Here is a 19,663-nt window from a genome sequence, read left to right as displayed (position 1 = left end):
TCCCTCAGATACCCAGACTGGGAGGCAGTCAGATGGCATCTGGCCCCAAAGCACCCAAGGTCACTCAAAGGTGGTCTGGGGTGGCAGGAATTATGACCAAGGGCCTTGCAGCATGAGCCAGCCCCAGACACAGCGAGAGAAACACAAGACCCTGCTGGGCCATACAGAGGAGCTGCTCAGTAGCTATCCGGTTCCTGGAGGCCGGCTGCACTTCCTGCATCTGGGCTCTCTGAGAGCCCCCCTGTGTGCAGATGACAAACCCCTCTTTATCTGAGCTCCTCGGAATGCTTCCTGGTCCTGGCAGCCGGACAGGGCCCTGAATAAGCCAGCAAACCTCAAAGGCAGGCTGATGGGGGCTGGGTGATGTATCCAATCCCACAGGAGGTTTTCTGTGCTTTCTTCTCCTTTGCTCTGGGCAGAGCTGTCTGTTCTGCCTAATTTACATGCTGATGGAGTGTTTTGCTGTTGCATGAAAGTGAAAACTATTCTTGTTTCCCAGCCCTTCACCAGGACTGCTGCTCAGACATGTGCTCTTACTGACACCTGCTGGCAATCCATGGGTATTGCAGGCAAAGCCACAGGACCCAGCCTGCCTCTGCCCAGATCTGCTTGTGTCCATGCCAGGAGCCCTGACAACCTCTCCACTCACTCTTACTGAGTACCAAGGGCTGGTGACACAGTGGCAAACCTGACAGACACTGGGCCCTATCCCTGTGATGCTTACAAAAATAACAGTAACAATGGGAATAATATGTACACACACTCTTTTTCCCAGAAAGGGGAAACAACTAGAAGGAAAAGGAAAGCAAAGGAACATTCATATTTAGATAATCTAATATTGAGAGCCCCTCAGACCCAGCATTCCTGTCCCACTTCTGCCTTCATTTTTTTCCCCATAGCATTTATCATGTATCATATTTATCACATGTTACAAAATAAGATGTGTTTTACATATTTCTTGTCTGTCTCTCTATTAGAATATCAGTCCTATGGGGACAGGGACTTTGTGTGTGTGTGTGTGTTTTATGTGTTGTTCACTGTTGCTCCATTGTTTTGGTTGTTCACTATGAGTCCAGCACACAGTAGGTGTTCAGTAAAATCTATGGAGTCAAGGAGTTTGGTTCCAGATGTGGGTAATGGCTTCTGTGCTCAGTGATTTTTTTTTTTGATATAACAGAAAGTAATGACCTCAGAAGGTGGTGGGTGCAGAGGGGCCCGGGATGCTGCCATCCTGCTCTGCCAGTTTTTAGTTCTATAACTTGGGCATGTGACCTAACCTCTCTGAGCCTCAGTTTCCCCATCTGTAAAATGAGGATGATAGTGGTACCTACACCTCCCAGGGCTGTTGTAAACATTGAGAGGTTGTGAATGAATGCAGAATGCTTGGAGCAGCACGTGTATCCAGCAGGTGCTTAATAAATGTTTAGCTTTCAGATTCTTTGGGGGATAGTGGCAAGATCAGCCAGCAGTGGCCTCAAGGACTTTTCAGCTGAAGGACAAGCAAGCTGAATTTGTGACAAAACTGCCCTCCCTGCACAACCTGGTGGGGTCAGGGTCATAGCTGGAGTGGGGTCAGGGTCATAGCTGGATTGGCCCCAGGGGACAGAGGGACTAAACCACAGGACTGCTCTGCTGTTCTTGAGAGCACGGCGGGTGGGGTGGGGGAGAGACAAGGAGCGTTCAGGAGGCCTGAGCATAGCTCCAGGAGCATTGTGGGTGCAGGAAAGAGGTGCAGAGGGTCTGAAGAAAGGAGATGATGGAAGGGGTTAAGCTAGCTGCTCTGAGCGCTATTGGTGCTAAATCCAGAGGGGCTCTGAGGGAGGGCTGTGCCAGCCAGGAGGTGACAGGTGACAAGTTCCAGGGTGCAGGCAGGGTTGGGGGGCCCAAGGCATTTTTCCTGCATTGAAGCTCCATGGAAGGGATCCACGGGAGGCATCACACCCAGGGCCTGTGTGGGAGGTGCCTGACTTCTCATCTGGAGCAAGGTGGGGTGCTTGGGGGCCTGTGTCCCCCAGAGAGCTCCCAAGGGGAATCCTCAGGCTGAGGAACTACAGGAAGACCCAGAAAGGCACCATGATTTAGGGGACAAGCTGTGACATGGAGCCTGGTCCTCTTACCCCTGGCCGGTTCCCTGGCTGTCCCTGCCACTCACTGTGCCCCATGCCCAGTGCATTCCCCATGGCACCTGATAGTCCCCATGGGGGCTGCGCCGTGGCCGGTCACGAGGGGGCTGGCTGTTGATCTTGCATTCATAGCAGGCTTCGGGTGAGAGCGGCTCCTCCTCATCTGGGGCATCCTGAGGTCCAGGGCTGAAGCCCAGGCCAGAGACACAGTGCCTGGGCCAGGACAGGGGTGGGCAAATCTTCAGGCGCAGGCTGACAGGACCTCCCCTCCCACCCTCCCACCCCCTACACTCCATTTGGAGCCACTCTGCCCGTGGGGGCAACTACGAGTGTACCAAGGTGCCAGTGCGGATTTGCATGTGCCTACGCGTGTGTGTGTGCATCCCTTGGCTTTCCTGGGTGTAGGTGTGAACCTGCATGCATGCAGGGGTGTAGGATGTACCTGAGTGTTCCCAGGGGCGTATGCGTGTATGAGCCTGCGTGCACCCTGGATGCTGACATGCGCTTGCACGCATGTGCACATTGGGATATATGAATGAGGGTGCCCGGGCATGTTGGCACAGGTGTGAGCCTCACACACACGCACGTGTATTACAGGGAGGCGTGCATCCTGCACTAAGCACATACAGGACAATTACTCCACGTGGGGTGTGAGCTTGTGTGTCCCCAGGTACAGGTGCCACTGGGCCTCTGCACCCATTTCTCTGTTTTGTTTTGTTTTTGTTTTTGTTTTGGCCACGCGGCGTGTGTAGCATGTGGGATCTCAGTTCCCCGACCAGGATCAAACCCACGCCCCCTGCAGTGGAAGCGCAGAGTCTTAACCACTGGACCACCGCGGAAGTCCCCTGCACCCATTTCTCCATGCACACGTATGTACGTGAACGTGTGCACAGGCCCGCGTGTGTGTGTGTGCGCGCGTGCACTCCCAGGGTTCGGGTGTCTGTGTCCACCCCGCTCAAGCCCCTCACCCTTGCCCAGCCCGGAAGTAGCCTCGGGGGCAGCCGCACAGGAAGCCGCCGGGGGTGTTGGCACAGCTGTAGCTACAGGGGCCGCCCCGCACCGCACACTCATCCACGTCCTGGCAGCCCCCGAGGGCCTGGTTGAAGTCAAAGCCGGAGGGGCAGACGCAGCGGAAGCCGCCCAGCATGTTGTGGCAGGAGGCGCTGCCACAGGCCGCGGGTGACAGGACACACTCGTTCTTGTCTGTGGAGGGGGAGGGGGAGGACGGGGGGAGGGGCAGGGGACAGCCTTCGCATCTCCAGATCCCTCCACCTGCATCCCTCCCGTCCCCACGTGGCAACTCTGGTTCCTCCTTCAGAGCCCAAGGCCAACGTCAAAACCTCCATCAAGCTCCCGGTGAGCCTCTGAACTAGGTCTGCTGTCCCCTACACTCCTTTATCCGCCCCCCCTTCCAACCCCCCCCCCATCCTGTAATTCTCCTTTGAAGCATTTCTCAAAACTTCCCAGGAATGTTCAACGGTGGGATGGTCTAGAACAAGGTTTCCCCACCTCGGCACGATTCTCATTAGGGGCCGTTTCATTCTCTGTGACGGCGGCCGTCCTGCACACTGCAGGGTGTTGCGCAGCATCCCTGGTGTCCGCCCACTAGATGCCAGGAGCACCCAGCGCCCAGTTGTGACCATCAAAAATGTCTCCAAGACACTTCAAAACGCTGCCCAGCTGAGAACCACTGGCCTAATTAATCCCTGTCTCCCCCGAAAGACTGGACAATGGGAGGGCAGGGATGGAGTCTGATCTCGGCTCACTTCCGTATCCACGGGTCCTGGGCAAACCGTCGCCGAAGGAATGAATGAGTAACTATGTGGAGTAGGCTGAGAAAGAGGGATTGGCAGCAGAGGCAATGGTCTGCGGGGTCCCCAGGGGACGAATGCCGTGGGACAGAGGAAAAGACGGAGAACTTAGCTGAGGACCCACCAGGAGGGGCAGGAGGAGGAGCTGGAGAGAAGGCAGTGCCGAGGCAGTGGGAGGGAGGGGAAAGCCGAGTCACAGAGGCCGTGGGTGGAGAGTCCAGGAGGGGCAGGCAGTGGTGCCCAGAGCAGAGGAGGTGGAAAGGGAAATCTGAGGAGAGGTGATGGAGAGGATGCAGGACAGTGGTCCCTACATGGGTACAGAGTGAAGGCCAGACTGCAGAGGAGGAACAAAGAGAGGTGGTGAGGACGAGGCTGTCATTGGGAGGCCCGGGAGCAGCAAACAGAAGGGTGCAGTGGGGAAGGTTGGAGGGAAGGCAGAAGGCTAGTCCCCCAAACCAAGGGCGTCTGCAACAGCTATGACAAAAGATGCAGCATGCATGCACCCATTTCCGTTGCCACATCCATGGCAGACGTCACTAATCAATCCCAGCACCCCTTTCCCAGTGATCACAGATATCATCTCAGAATCTTTCTCCACTGAGCCCTCCAGATCATCACTCCCTAAGAAACGGCCACCACTTTGCCAGGCTGACTCTGCAGACCCTTGACTCCCCAGCCTGCCCAGCAGCAGGGAACTAACTACCTTCCAGACCAGCCCATCGAACCTTGAGGTACTTGTGCTTATCACAACATCCTGCCATGGGGGTGGTTCCCAGTCGCCCGCTTTGGACAGATTCTGGTGGGGGGTTGGCTTCCTCCCAGCCCCCACCACTCACCCACACACTGGCCCCACTGGGAGTGTGGGGTGAAGCCCTGGGGGCAGCCACAGCGGTAACCCCCCAGCTCGTTCTGGCAGCCGTGCTGGCAGCGATGAGGCCCATCACATTCATCCACATCTGTGAGACGCCGAGAGGAGAGAAGGCTTGCCAGGCGGCCCTCAGGACCACCCCCAGGGCCTAGACCCCACCCAAAGCCCGGTTCTACCTTTGCAGCCATGGCCTGAGCTGTCCAGGGTGAAGCCTTGATAGCACTCACAGCTGAAGCTGCCTGGGGCATTGTGGCAGTGTCCACGGGTGCCACATGGGCCAGGCTGGGCCAAGCACTCGTCATTGTCTGCAGAGGACAGAGAACGGGCAGGGCCACCTGCTGGTTAGGGGGTTCATGTTGGGCACCACGATACCAGGCCTACCACCTGATCAACTGTTCCAGGCAAATCTCTTTTTTATATATATATATATATGTATATATATATGTATATATATATACATATATATATATATATATATATATATATACATATATATATATATATACACACACACACACACACACACACACACACACACACATATTTTTTGGCTGCACCATGCAGCTTGCAGGATCTTAGTTCCCAGACCAGGGATCGAACACACAGCCCCTGCATTGGAAGCACAGAGTCTCAACCACTGGACAGCCAGGGAAGTCCCCCAGGCAAATCTTAACCTCTCTGGGCCTCAGTTTCCCTCTCTGTGAAAGGAGATCCATAACAGTTCCCACTTCACAGAACTGTCACAAACCCTTGTGCACATATAGGACTTTGAATCTCATCTCTACCACCTCAGTGCTGTGTGACGTAGGGCAACCAACTTACCCTCTCTGTGCCTCAGTTTCGTCAGCTGTAGCGTGGAGATGATAATATCTACCTCATTGTGTTTTGTGAGAATTAAATTAACCTAATCACATGAAGCACTGGGACGGTGCTCACCCTAAGAGTGAAAGATTAACAAAACCCCTTTTCCTTCTCTGTGGGAAAATGACCTGGGGTAACTGTTGCACTCTGTCTTCATGGAAACCTGACAATTGTGGGATGTCAGCCAGAGTTATGGATTGAATGTGTGTGTCCCCCCCACCCCACCCCCGATGCCACCACCGCCAAATTCCCACGTTGAAACCCTAACCCACAGAGTGATGGTATTAGGAGGCGAGACTTTGGGAGGTGATTAGGGTTAGAGGAGGTCATGAGGGTGGGGCCCTCCTGATAGGATTGGTGCCCTTATAAGAAGAGACACCAAAGAGCTTTACTCTTGTTCTCTCCCTACCATGTGAGGACACAGGAGGAAGGTGGCCGTCTGCAAGCCAGGAAGAGGCCCTCATCAGAACCTGACCCTGTTAGCATGTTAATCTTGGACTTAGAGCCTCCAGACTGTGAGCAATGTCTGTTTTTTAAGCCACCCAGTCTATGATATTTTGTCATGGCAGCCCGAGCTAAGACAGGCCTGGTTACCAGGCAACATTGCTATGGTGGTCATGGCCCATGGTGGTAAATTGCATTGGGATTGGGGTCATGGAGAATGAACCATACATTTCTAGGGGGAACCCTAATTTAGGATTCCTTGACTATAGAGATTTTTTTTTTAAGTTTTAAAAATTTATTTTATTGAAGTATAGTTGATTTACAATGTTGTATTAGTTTCTGGTGTACAGCAAAGTGATTCAGTTATACATAAATATATTCTTTTCCATTATGGTTTATTGAGTGATATTGAATATACCAATACTTCACTGTGCTATACAGTAGGACCTTGTTGTTTATCCATTCTATATATAATAGTTTGTATCTGCTAGTCCCAAACTCCCACTCCATCCCTCCCCTCCCCCTTGGCAACCACAGGTCTGTTCTCTATGTCTGTGAGTTCGTTTCTGTTTTGTAAATAAGTTCATTTGTATTATATTTTAGAGTCCACATATAAGTGATATCATATGGTATTTGTCTTTGACTAACTTCACTTAGTATGATAATCTCTTGGTCCATCCATGTTGCTGCAAATGGCATTATTTCATACTTTTTTATGGCTGAGTAGTATTCCACTGTATATATACACACCACATCTTTATTGAGTATGGAGATTCTTGACACCAGGCACATCCCTGTGGGAACCTGGAATCTCCCTTGGGTACAAGAGGCATTGGGACATGGGGCTTCTAAGCCTCTGTGTGCACACGCATACAGCTGCACACACACAAATGCCATAGTAAGTGTGCTCACCTTAGGAAGGAGGGAAAATAACTTGACTGTACAGAAAAAGGAGAAATGCCAGTCATTTCGTGGCTAGGAATGCTCACTCCTCCCACAGATATGCACACGGCTCACTCCTTCACCTCCTTCAAATCTTTCCCCTTTCAGTGAGGCTTGCCATTATTCCTGCAGCCCACCTAGCAATTCCACTTCTGGGTGTATTTATCCAAAGAAAATGAAAACACTAACTTGAAAAGATATCTGCACCCCTACGTTCACTGCAGCATTATTCAGAATAGCCAAGACCTGGGAACAATCTAAGTATCCAAAGATGGATGAATAAAGAAAATGTGTTATATACGTACAATGGAATATTATTCAGCTATAAAAAAGAAGGTGATCCTGCCATTTGTGATAACATGGTTGGACCTTGTGGGTATTTTGCTAAGATGAAATCTGTCAGACAGAGAAAGACAAATGCCGTGTGATCCCACTTATATGTGGAATCTAAAAACAAAACAAGAAAGCCAAGCTCACAGATACAGAGAACAGACTTGTGGTTGCCAGAGGAGGGTTTGGGGGGTGATTGAAAGGGGTGAAGGTGGTCAAAGGTACAAACTTCCAGTTATAAAATAAATAAGTCATGGGATGTAATGTACAGCATGGTGACTGTGGTTAATAATACCGCATTGAGGGCTTCCCTGGTGGCGCAGTGGTTAAGAATCCGCCTGCCAATGCAGGGAACACTGGGTTCGAGCCCTAGTCTGGGAAGATCCCACATGCCACGGAGCAACTAAGCCCGTGTGCCACAACTACTGAGCCTGAGCTCTAGAGCCCAGGAGCCACAACTACTGAGCCCACATGCCACAACTACTGAAGCCCGTGTGCCTAGAGCCCATGCTCTGTAACAAGAGAAGCCACCACAGTGAGAAGTCTGCGCACCGCAACAAAGAGTAGCCCCCGCTCGCCGCAACTAGAGAAAGCCTGTGCACAGCAATGAAGACCCAACGCAGCCAAAAATAAAATAAAAATAAAAAAATAATACTGCATTGAATGAGATAATGCCATTTGCAGCAACATGGATGGACCTAGAGATTATCATACTAAGCAAAATAAGGCAGAGAATGACAGATATTATATGATATCACTTATATGTGGAATCTAAAAAGATGATACAAATGAACTTATTTACAAAACAGAAACAGACTCACAGACTTAGAAAACTAATTTATGGTTATCAAAGGGGAAAGGTGAGGGGAAGGGATGAATTAGGAGTTTGGGATTAACATATACACACACAAAAATAGATAATCAACGAAGACCTACTGTATAGCACAGGGAACTCCACTCAATATTCTGTAATAACCCTATATGGGAAAAGAATCTGAAAAAGAATAAATATGTGTATATGTATTACTGATTCACTTTGCTGTACACATGAAACTAACACAACATTGTAAATCAACTATACCCCAATATAAAATAAAAATTAAATTAAAAAATCTGTTAAGGAAAAAAAAATAATACTGTACTGTATGTTGGAAAGTTGCTAAGAGAGTATATATTAAGAGTTCTCATCACAAGAAAAAAAATTTGTAACTATGTGATGATGGATGTTAACTAGCCTTATTGTGGTGATCACTTCACAATATACATAAATATCGAGTCATTACGTTGTACACCTAAAACTAATATAATGTTACATGTCAATTATATCTCACTTAAAAAATAGAATTATATTGCAGCCCTCCTGATTGCCTTCCCCTGCTTTACTTTTTCTTTCTTTCATGTCCCACATCACCTTCTAACATGCTACAGTGGTAATTTGTTATGTTTGTTTCTAGTCATTCCTTGGCAGAAGGGATGGTTCATGAAGCAGCAAGCTTGACCCTTGTGTTCAATTGCTGCGCCCTCAGGGTCTAGAACAGGATGAGGCAAACTGCTTCCGTAAAGGGCCAGGTAGGAAATATTTTAGTCTGTTGCAACTACTTGGCTCTGCTGTTGTAGCAAAAGCAGCCACAGACAATACGTAAATGAATGGGCATGGCTGTGTGTCAATAAAACTTTATTGACAAAAGCAGGCAGGGGGCCGGGCTTGACCTGCGGGCTGGAGTCTGCTGAGCTCTGGTCTAGAGCACTGCCTGGTACACAGGTGTTCAGTAGGTGTTGGCTGAGTGGATTCGTGGGAGCCTGAATGAAGCTACCCGTGTCTAGGTTCAGCCCTTGAGGGAGGTCTGGTTCTCCCAGGTCACAAGACACTAAGAAGTGACGGTTGGATTGCGTGAGCCCCTTGGCTTTTGGGGGCACCCTGGGGAGGTCCTCTGGGAGAGACTCGGCAGGTCAAGGGCGAGGGTAGGTGTCCTGGGCCAAGGTCAGAGAGACTCCTGAGGGTGGCCTCCCAGGTCCCTAGGGCTAGGAAGGAGACCGAGGTCCCAGTTGCCACCAGGACGTAAGCAGCGACAGAGCAAGGGCTTTGTTCTAACCACCCCTGTGTCCCCGATGTCTGGCACACACTATGCATTTGCCACTTATTTGGTGAAGGCTGGGGCCAAGCACCAGCCGCGAGGGCCGAGGGGACTCACCGAAGCAGGCCTGGTGGCGCTGGGTGAAGCCAGGGGGACAGCGGCAGGTGAAGGCACCGATGGTGTTGACGCAGAAGAACTGGCAGTTGTGCTGCCTGGAGGAGCACTCGTCCACGTCTGCAGCACAGAGGGTCCCAGGGGGCTCAGGGCAGGGCCCGCCGGGACTGCGGGCTTCCCAGGGGAGACATCCTGGAGACGGCTCCCGACCCCATGCAGTGGGAGCGTGTGAGATGCCCCTGGGGGGGACAGGGACAGAGCCCCATGGCGCGTGGGTGGGGAGAGAGGGACGTCACCTCTGCAGATCCTGCCATTCTCCTCCAGCATGTAGCCTCGGGGGCAGGCGCACAGGAAGCTGCCCTCGGTGTTTTTGCAGAGGAAGGGACATGGCGTGGGGGCCTGGCTGCACTCGTCCACATCTAGAGGGGACGCAGCACTCAGGAGGGTCAGTCAGACATTCCTGGGGGCTCAGGGGCTGGGGTCCCCATCCCGCCCCCCGCTGAGGTCTCCTTCCCGGACCCCAGCTATCCGGAATCCGTGGGCTTACACAAGAAACTGGCTTTTTTTTTTTTTTTTCTGTAAAAAGCCAGAGAGTAAATATATTTGGCTTTGTGGACCAGACAGTCTCAATCCCAGCTACTCAACCCTGCCTCTGTGGCAGGAAAACAGCCACAGAGGGTAAGGAAACAAATAGGCATGGCCGTGTGCCAATAAAACTTTATTAATAAAAATAAGCAGAGGGCTGGACTCAGCCCTTGGGCAGGAATTCGCCGACCCTGACTTAGATGAACACCTGCTACACAATGTGACTGAAAGATCTTAGGATGCACCAGATAACAGGAGGAAAGTGGTCCATATGGGCTGGGGGTGGAGGGAAGAAGCAAGGATGCTTTGCTTCTGGTCTCGGTTTTCTCACGGGGGTGTGTGCCAGGTGCTGCAATGGAGAGGCTCAGGGGGTGGGGCAGGGGGCTCACCCACGCAGGCTGTGGCAGTGGTGTCAGGCGCGTACCCAGCCCGGCAGTGGCAGCGGAAGGAGCCAAGGCTATTGATGCACTCGCCGTGGGGGCACAGGTGAGTGAGCACACGGCACTCATCCACGTCTGAGGACAAGCAGGGCTCGGCTGGGGCCGTCCCCCCTGGGTCACCAGGGTATGCCGCCTCCCTCGGGCCCACCAGCCCTCTCCCGGGAGACAAGGCCAGCCTCTGCTTCCCCTCCCGGCGCCCCAGAACTGGCGGCCTGGCCCCTGTGGACCCCACCCTGAGGCGAATGAAACTCCTTCCACTGGACGCTGAGGATCCCCGTGGTGGGGACACACCCACACCATAGCCTCATCAGCGACACCTTCTCAGGGCACCCCGTCCACATACATGGAAGCAGAGATGCACGCACAAGCATTGCACACCAGTCACACGCTCAGACACTTCTGCAGAATCACAAGGACACACGCTCATGGGCTCCTCTGAATGAGACACGCTCACGCAGAAATACGCTCACACTCGCTCACACACGTACCCACCCTCACAGACCTTATCACTGAACCAGCTCATTCCTTCTCACCCACTTTCTGGCGTGTACTCCTCACTCGGCTCCCACCCTCACTAGCACATGCACACACGCACATGCACACATGCAAGGACAAGCTCACACACAGAATGCACACCAGCTCACACGCTCAAGCTTGCACACACAGGGGGATGCACACCAGCTCACACGCTCACTAATGAGCCCGCACACACAGAACAAAGGACACACACACACACGCTGGCTCACACACCTGCTCCCCCATCCCACCCAAGTTCATGCACACACGCAGGGCGACGAACAGGCTCTGGTTCACGCTGGTCCACACACCTGCCAGCACAGAGGTGCACACACTGGCTCACGTACTCTAACACCGGCTGGAGCAGAGACACACAACCGTGAACAGATCCCCACCCACCTCGGCCGTCGGCGGTGTAGCCCGAGCCATGGGGGCACAGCTTCTTGTGGGCGGCAGTGCCGGGCAGGGGACAGAGCTCGCAGTGGGGGCCCCAGCCGCGGCCACCCCCGCAACAGCACTCGGCCCTGGTGACTGCCTCGCCGCCACTGGACTGAGCCTGGCACGTGGCCTGCAGCACCTCGGAGAAGCAGGGCCCTTGCCGGGTGTCTGGAGAGAACGGGTGGGGATGGTGGGTGGGAGGAACGAGCTGTCTGGGTGCCCCTTCCCCGTGGCGTCCAGCGGTGTTGAGAGTCTACACGTGGGCTCCCAGCATCTCCGACGCATCTGTGCCCGTGCATGGGGTGACATCTTGCAAGCTGTGGTTGCCTAGTGCTGTTAAACGCCCTCTCGGGGCTGGGCCAGGCTGTGGCAGAAGCTGCAGACCCCAAATCGGAGAGGTACCCCTGGGCTGCAGAGGATGGCTTCCTGAGGTCAGAGGGGAGCATCCCTCTGGCCGCAGAGAGAATAAGGGACAGCATGGAGGCAAAAGGTGGTGGCGTCCAGGACAGACAGTAGGGACAGAGCGAGGGGTGACGTCGAGGGAAGTGGGGAGGAGGCCATTGGGTTACCCCAGGAGGCTGGCTTGGGGGTCCGGGTGGGAGGTAGGGCATCGCTGAGACGAGGCTTGGGGAGCAAAGATGCTGAGGTGACTCTGGGGTTCATGGGGGATGGGGGTGTCCAGGAGGCAGCTGGATACACACGGTTGGTCTGAAGCTGCGGGGTGGAGACTGTGCTCGGGGTGGGGGGAGAGTAAAAAGGGAGAAGAGTGGCAAGGACTGTGGGGACAGGGACAGACAAGTCGCCAGGACACACGGTACCACTGGGTCGCCCTCCAGGTTTAGCCCCTAGGAAGTGGTGAACCTGGGGAGGGCCGGTTCCTGGGTGCGATGATGGACAGGGCAGGGGGAAGATGCTCTAATCTTCCAGGGGGTTTGACTGAAGGGACAAAGGGAAGCTGGGGGCGTGCGGTGGACACGTGTGTCTGGATTGGCTCAGTGACCCCCTCGGTGCCCCTGGCCCCGTCCTCGCCTTGGGGAGCTCCCAGGTGGCGGTGCCACATGCTGGGTGGCTATGTCCCCCGTACCTGGGCCTGGCCACACTCACCGTGGCACTCAGTGAAGCCAGGGCTGGGCTGGAAGCCCTCGTCACAGTCACAGCGGAAGCTGCCTGCGGTGTTGACGCAGCGGCCATTGGCACAGAGGCTGGGCTGGGCACGGCATTCATCATCATCTGAGGCGGGAGGGATGCGGCAGGCCGGGGGGGAGGCCAGAGTCCCTTGAGCTGGCCTCCACCTCCAGGGTCGATGTCTGCCCGCCCACACCCTCTGGCTTTGAACTCTCCCGTCAGTCGGGGGCAGGGAGGCCCTGCATGCCTGAAGCCCTCCTGTACCTGTGCAGCCCTCCCCAGAGCCCAGCTGGAGCCGCATGCCTGGGGGGCAGATGCAGGTGAAGGTGCCAATGAGGTTCTCGCACATCATGCCCCGGGCGTGGCAGTCCTGCTTGCTGTCTGCACACTCGTCCACATCTGCGGGCAACCCCAGACCAATGGCGCTCAAGGCCAGACACACCATGGACCAGCTCCAGGATGTGAGGACCTGGACCCCACCCCTCGGTGGCCTCGGTGGGCCAGAGTGAGGTCCTTGAAGCACTGCCAGGTGCCCGTTCCTCCCCCGACCGTCCCAGACCTCCTGGGAAGCCAAGGGGGGGGTCACAACTGCCCCAAACACCCGCATCCCCTGCCTACATCAGGGTCTGTGAATCTGTCTGGCCTTCACTGTGGTCCCTGGAACACTGACTCTGAAATAGCCCTTGAGGGACAAAGTCGCAGGCCAGGGTTTCTACTCTCGACACTGTGGACATTTGGGACTAGAAAATTCTTTGTGGTGGGAGGCTCTTCTGCACACTGTAGGATATTGAATAGCATCCCTGGCCACTCGATGCCTGTAGCACCCACCCACCCACCCAACTGTGACAATAAAAAATGTCTCCAGACATTGCCACATGTCCCTGGGTTGGGGGCACAATCGCTGTCCCCACTATGCTAGCTCACTCAGAGCATGTCCAGCCACAACTGGAGAGTCCTCCAAAGCCACACTCACTGTTCTGTTAGACTGGGGAGCCAAGGAGATGCTAGCACCCCCTTTCATAACTATAAAAGCAGAACAACTACTCACAAAAGAGCACCCATTGCACCCTCACTTGCCTCAGCTCTCCCCTCACTTTATCACTTATTGCTCATTCCCACCCTTGGAGGCAGAGGTCTTATTTCTTCATTTTCTCTCGGGACTGAGGCATGGGGAGCCCCAGGGCCCTATCCATAGCCCGCCTGCCCATACGGGTCCTACCTCGGCACATGGCCCCATCCTCTCGCAGGGCATAGCCAGCCGGGCAGGTGCACACGTAGGAGCCCTCAGTGTTGTGGCAGCGGAAGGCGCAGAGCAGGGGATTCAGGGAGCACTCGTCAATGTCTGGGGAGGCCAGTGGAGGTGCCAGCTGGGCGGGGTCTGCCTGCGGGACCCCCTGTCCCTCTCTCAGGCCAGCCCCCCTCACCCCCATCACACAGCCCAGGTCTGGGCAGGCAGGGTCGTACCCTCACAGGTCATCATGGGACCAGGCTCAAAGCCATCAGCACAGGCACATTCGAAGCCTCCAATGATATTGGTGCAGGTGCCTTCCCCGCAGGGGTGTCCGACAGAGCACTCGTCTGTGTCTGGGTGGGGGTAAGGGGGTGGTCAGAGCCTGCAGAGGGCTCCCACCCTTGACATGATCCTGTCTGCCTCCTGCTGACTGCCTACAGACTGGATAGGGCCAGATCTGCTGCACCTTTAGGCTGGACGCAGGGCAGGCATGCAGTATGTGTTCAATGAATAAATGAATAAGTGAATGAGTAAATGAGTGAGTGAATGAATGAGTGAAGAGCAAGTAAATGAATGAAAAGTGTGCAAATGCGTGAATGAATAAGTAAATGAATAAATGAATGAGTGAATAAACATCAGCAAGAAGGATGGGTGGGTGGGGGAGAGTGACAGTGGCTGAGCAGCAGGGTGCTGCCTTGGGTGGTGTCTGCCCTCCACGGCTCCTTCCTTCCCTGGGAAGCAGGCTGGGGCGGGCTGGTCACTCACCCACGCAGCTGACACCTGTGAAGTCCAGGCTGTAGCCAAAAGGACACTCGCAGCGGAAAGAGCCATCAGTGTTGACACAAAGGCCGTTACCACAGACGCCAGGGTTCTCCGCACACTCGTTCACATCTGCAGGTAGCGGAGGTTGCAGGCACGGCATCTGTCATGCCCTGGCCACACTCAGGGTCTCTTCCTTTCCTCCAGGGGGGTGGGGCCCAGGGCTACCCATGGGTCAAGGAGGGAGCCTGAGACTTGGAAACCAGGGTAGAGCCCAGACAGGGCTGGGCGGGAAAGGAGGAGACTGCAGTGGCCCAGGGGGGCTCTTAGCATGTGGGCGAGGGGCTCACCTTCCCGAGAATCATCCGGGCCTGGGACTGCCCCGTGGCCAAAGGGGCACAGCTCCTGAAAGGCGGCTGGACGCCGAGAGGGGAAGGGAGATGAGGGTCTGGGGTCATGTGCAGCCCCCAGGATGCCCCTGTGTGTAGGGAAGGCTGAAGGAGAGCAGATGGGGGCAGGCAGGCAGGGTCAGGGGAGACTGGACGGGGGTGGGTGCTCACCACTGCCCTCCTGAGGACACAGCTCGCAGGGGTCATTCCAGCCCTCGCCGGGCCTCTGGCTGCAACAGCACCGGGTCTTGGTGGTGTTGAAAGCTTTGGGTACCGAGCACTTTCCAGCCTCGAAATGGGTGAAGCAGAAACTCTGCCGTGTGTCTGTGGGGTGATTCCCCAGAGAAACGCTAGGAGGGCTAGCCACACCAGTCCTCATGAATAGGGTGGTCCTGACCCTACCAGCAACCAATCAGAATGCTCCAGAATCACTCCATGGTGATTGGTTCAGGGACGGACATGTGACCCACACCGGGCCAATGAGGGTCAGCCCCGGGGTTTTTGCTGAAAATCTGAGAATCCCTTCCAGCAACACCCCACATTCACATCTGTGGGGGTCATCCCAGGCTGGGAGAATAGTCAAACCTAGCCACGTTATTCTTGGATTAGAATTCCTTTCCTGGAGAGGCAAAGTGACTCATTCCAGAGAGCCAGAGGACCCAAGATTTCAGACTCCAAATCCTCGTTACTGACTCCCAGTCAGCCCTGGACCACCACCGGCCTGAGCTGTCCTTACAGATAGGTTGGGGTTTGGTTCACCACTGGCCCCCATAACAACAAGTACTTGTTGAGTTGCCCTGCCCTCTGCCTTGTTGCCCTAACCTGGGAGAGAAGAGGCCAGCTCAGCCTGGGTGAGGCTAGCCCACACTGGACAAGGCTCCTGGAGATCCATACAAGAAACTGCAGCCCCCTTTCTGGGTGATCTAGCTCTTCCCCACCCCACCTCCCACCTCTTCCCTAACCCTGTGTGCTCCCTGGCCCCAGACTCACCAAAGCAACGGTGCCCGTTGTCAGACAGGACAAAGCCAGGCGGGCAGAGGCACTGGAAGCTCCCGGGGCTGTTGGTACAGGTGCCAAAGAGGCATAGGTTGGGCTCTTCCAAGCATTCGTTGATGTCTGGAGGGGCAGGGACATGAGGTGGGTGGGGTGCAGCAGGCCCTCCACTGGGGTGGGTGGCCTCAGCTGCAGGGAGGGGCAGATGGAGTGGGGGGCCCAGCCAGGGAGGGTCCAGGGACTGATGCAGGGTGGGGTCCCCAGGGCTCAGGTTTAGCTGGAGCACCAGGTGGGCAGTGTGTGGGGGGGGTCTTTCCTAGAAGGTGCCTCCAGGGTAGGGGTCATGGTCTGGAAAAGTTCATCTTTAGAGAGTAAATTTATACAGAGCTAACTAAGACTAGATAAAATTAGCCTACAGTGGAAGAAGTTAGCTTGCATTGTTCTAGGCTAGCCCATCTGCTCAGGCCAGATTGGCCCACATTAGCCCAGGCTGTACAAGGCTAGTCCAAGTGGATGAATGGACCAGAGGTGTTCAGGCCAGACTGGTCCTTGACCACCACTCATCAAGTGAGAAGTTCCATGTTTGGTGCAGTGAGACCCACACCCATGCCCATTTTATAGGATTCACGAGGAAGCCTGGGGGCCCCAGAGAGAGAGCGCCCTGAGCCAAGAGAGCATCCTAATAACAATAACATATGGAGCTGTATTGGGCGCTGTGCTAACTGCATCTCTTCACTCACCACCACCCCAGTTGGCATTCTCATTTTACAGATGGGGGAAGAACAGAGGCCCGGAGGTACCTCCCTGGCCCCAGAGCTGGGAGATGAGGCCAGACACTCACCGACACAGTGGTCACTCTGAACCTGGAAGCCGGGGGGACAGATGCAGCGGAAGGAGCCCTCAAGGTTCTGGCAAGTGCCTGGCAGGCAGGTTCCCGCGAGGCTGAGACACTCGTTGGCGTCTGGGGAGAGGAGGAGGAGGGGTCCCAGCACCAGCTGCTGGAAGGGGCTTGCCAGGGGCTAGGGCCGGCACCTATGGTCACTGCACGATGGCCAAGGCCCCCAGACAAGCCTTTCTGGATCCAGAGGAAGGGCTGATAATCAGGAAAACAGGGACATCTGGAGAAGAATATTCTCGGTCTTGATGGGGGTTATAGGTGGAGCCAGGGGAAGGGGAAGCAAAGTTCCTGATCTCAAAGCCACTTGCACACTCCTTTCATGGTTTCCATGGCATCCATTCAACACCTCTATTATACCATACTTCATAAAACTTAGAGCTTCAAGACAGCCTCACCCTAAACCACAAACCCTGTGAAAACATGGGTGTGATGTGCTGGTTTTATACCTTAAAATAAATGCATGGTTATGAAATGGAACCATGCTCACTCGGAAGTACCAACTGCAGGTAAACTTGAAGTAGGGGCTGGCTGAGATGGCTTCCAGCACCATGGTGAGACTCACCTATGCAGTTCTTCCCATCACTTGTGAGCTCAAAGCCATCCTGGCAGAGGCAGTGGAAGGAGCCTGCTGTGTTGAGGCACTGGCCAAATCGGCACACCTGCCCCACGATGGTGCTGCATTCATCCATGTCTGCAGATGGAAGATGGGCCAGCGGGGTCACTCACATAGCCTAGGGCTCTGAGCCTCCCTTGTTCTTCTGTTCACAAAGTTGAGTTGATGTCAGTGACTTCAATTTATTGAGCACTTATATACCAGCTGTATATTAACCCTCCAACTATCCTATAAAGCAGACACCAATATTTTCTAATATGAGCATTTACGGCTATGAATTTGCCTGTACATACTACCTTAGCTGCATCCCACAAATTTTGTTATGTTGTGTTTTCGTTTTCATTTAATTCAAAATGTTTTCTAATTTTCTTTATGATTTGTTCTTTTTTCTGTGGATTCTTTAGGAGTATATTGTTTAACTTCCAAACATTTGGGGATTTTCTGGATATCTTTGTGACTGATTTCTAGTTTAATTCACTTACATTCCAAGGACCTACCTTGTGTAACCTCAATTTTTAAAATTTTGTTGTTTATCGTATGGCCCAGAATATGGTCTTTCCTGGTGAATGTCCATGTGCACCTGAGAAGAATGTATGTTCTGGGATGTTCTATAAATATCACTCAGGTCTAGGTGGTTCACATGATTGTTCAGGTGTTCTATATTCTTACTGATCTTCTACTTGATCCCTCTATTACTGAGGGAGGAGTGTTAAATCTTCTAACTGTAATTATGGATTTGTCTATTTCTTTTTCAGTTCTATCAATTTTTACTTCATGTGTTTTGAAGCTCTATTGCTAGCTGCATATGCATTTATGATTGTTATGTCTTCTCAGAGAAATGACCCCTTAATCAATATATATTGACTCTCTTTATTTCTGGTAATATTCCTTGTTCAGAAGTCAGTTTGGTCTGATATTAAGATAGGTAGGTACTACTATTAATCTTTTTACAGAGAAGGAAACTGAAGCACAGAGAGGTAAATGACTTGCCTAGGGTCACACAGCTGGCAGATGGCAAAGCTGGGATTTGAATTCACACCACCTGACCTTGGAATCCACTTTCAACCACTGCACTCAACTGCCAGCATCCCACCCCCAGGTCTTGTCTTCACTGTTCACCTTTCTCTCTGTACTGTCCATCTCCTTCTTATCAACCTGAGTGTAAGCTCTAGTGAGGGACCCTCGGTACTTGACAATTGAAGGGGTTTGGAGAACTTTATGGTTAACTAGTTTTCAATCCCCTGAGGTTGTTTTTCTGAAGGCATCCCTGGGGCGAGATCCTTAATTTCAGAGGGGTGCCCTCAAGCCAAGAATCCACTTTTCAGTGGGGGTGCACTGAGGCTTGCCCACCAGCCCGGGCAGCTCACCCACGCAATGTCCGTTGTGTGTCGCCACAAAGCCAGGGAAGCAGAGGCAGCTGTAGGAGCCGACGATATTCTTGCAGGTCCCATTTCCGCATGGCTGCTGGTCACACTCGTCGACGTCTGCCAGAGCAAAGTCCCTGATCCCCGCCCAGCTCACCCAGGGCATTGGGCAGCTTGGGCAGTGAGGGCCTGGCTGGACCCAGCCCCCCTCTCCTGCACTTCACCCTGCCCAGGTGGATGGGAAGTGATGGCTGGGAAATACCCCTATTTATCACTTCCATTCTACAGATGGGAAAAGTGAGGTGCAGGGAGGTGAATAAGTCATTTACCTAAGGTCTCAGGTGCCAGGGTTCACAGCTGTGAGTCTGTGAATCAGGATGGGCAGAAGCATCATCCCCACCCCAGGGGAGGTGTAGACCCATGGCCCCTCGCCCTTGGCAGCCTGGCCTAAGAGAAAGGAGCAGAGGGGGCTCTCACCCATGCACAGGGTCTGGTCTGCTGAGGCCCGGAAGCCACGGTGACACAGGCACGTGTAGCTATCAGCTGTGTCCACGCAGTCGCCATGGCTACAGACGTTTGGGATCTCCCGACACTCATTCCGTCCTGAGGGAGGGCAGGGAGTGTGGTGCCCCCGGAGTCCCCACCTCACAGTGTGTCCCGAGCCATCACACGTGGCAGTGGGCGAGCCCGACCGCCTACCCATTCTAGCTGCTGTCCCAGGGGAAATGCTTCACCTCCCATTTC

General features: G+C 53.8%; 1 protein-coding gene across 1 annotated transcript in view; it reads right to left on the bottom strand.

Moving 5' to 3' along the window:
- Positions 1 to 19,663, bottom strand: part of FBN3 (fibrillin 3) — a gene marked incomplete at its 5' end in the record, with an annotated part of 59,277 nt that overhangs the window by 646 nt on the left and 38,968 nt on the right. The window contains 20 exons of the mRNA XM_061188808.1: positions 2,186 to 2,336; positions 3,092 to 3,326; positions 4,771 to 4,890; positions 4,979 to 5,107; positions 9,572 to 9,688; positions 9,865 to 9,987; positions 10,543 to 10,668; positions 11,509 to 11,715; positions 12,652 to 12,777; positions 12,937 to 13,071; positions 13,892 to 14,014; positions 14,137 to 14,256; positions 14,669 to 14,794; positions 15,013 to 15,078; positions 15,223 to 15,375; positions 16,042 to 16,167; positions 16,886 to 17,005; positions 17,505 to 17,633; positions 18,923 to 19,039; positions 19,397 to 19,522. Of these exons, the coding sequence (XP_061044791.1) occupies positions 2,186 to 2,336; positions 3,092 to 3,326; positions 4,771 to 4,890; positions 4,979 to 5,107; positions 9,572 to 9,688; positions 9,865 to 9,987; positions 10,543 to 10,668; positions 11,509 to 11,715; positions 12,652 to 12,777; positions 12,937 to 13,071; positions 13,892 to 14,014; positions 14,137 to 14,256; positions 14,669 to 14,794; positions 15,013 to 15,078; positions 15,223 to 15,375; positions 16,042 to 16,167; positions 16,886 to 17,005; positions 17,505 to 17,633; positions 18,923 to 19,039; positions 19,397 to 19,522 (2,675 nt within the window). The remainder of the gene's footprint in view (positions 1 to 2,185; positions 2,337 to 3,091; positions 3,327 to 4,770; positions 4,891 to 4,978; positions 5,108 to 9,571; positions 9,689 to 9,864; positions 9,988 to 10,542; positions 10,669 to 11,508; positions 11,716 to 12,651; positions 12,778 to 12,936; positions 13,072 to 13,891; positions 14,015 to 14,136; positions 14,257 to 14,668; positions 14,795 to 15,012; positions 15,079 to 15,222; positions 15,376 to 16,041; positions 16,168 to 16,885; positions 17,006 to 17,504; positions 17,634 to 18,922; positions 19,040 to 19,396; positions 19,523 to 19,663) is intronic.

This window comes from Eubalaena glacialis, chromosome 4 (assembly GCF_028564815.1).
Source record: "Eubalaena glacialis isolate mEubGla1 chromosome 4, mEubGla1.1.hap2.+ XY, whole genome shotgun sequence".
In the NCBI taxonomy this organism is placed as follows: Eukaryota; Metazoa; Chordata; class Mammalia; order Artiodactyla; family Balaenidae; genus Eubalaena; species Eubalaena glacialis.
This window is presented reverse-complemented; position numbering and strand designations above follow the sequence as displayed.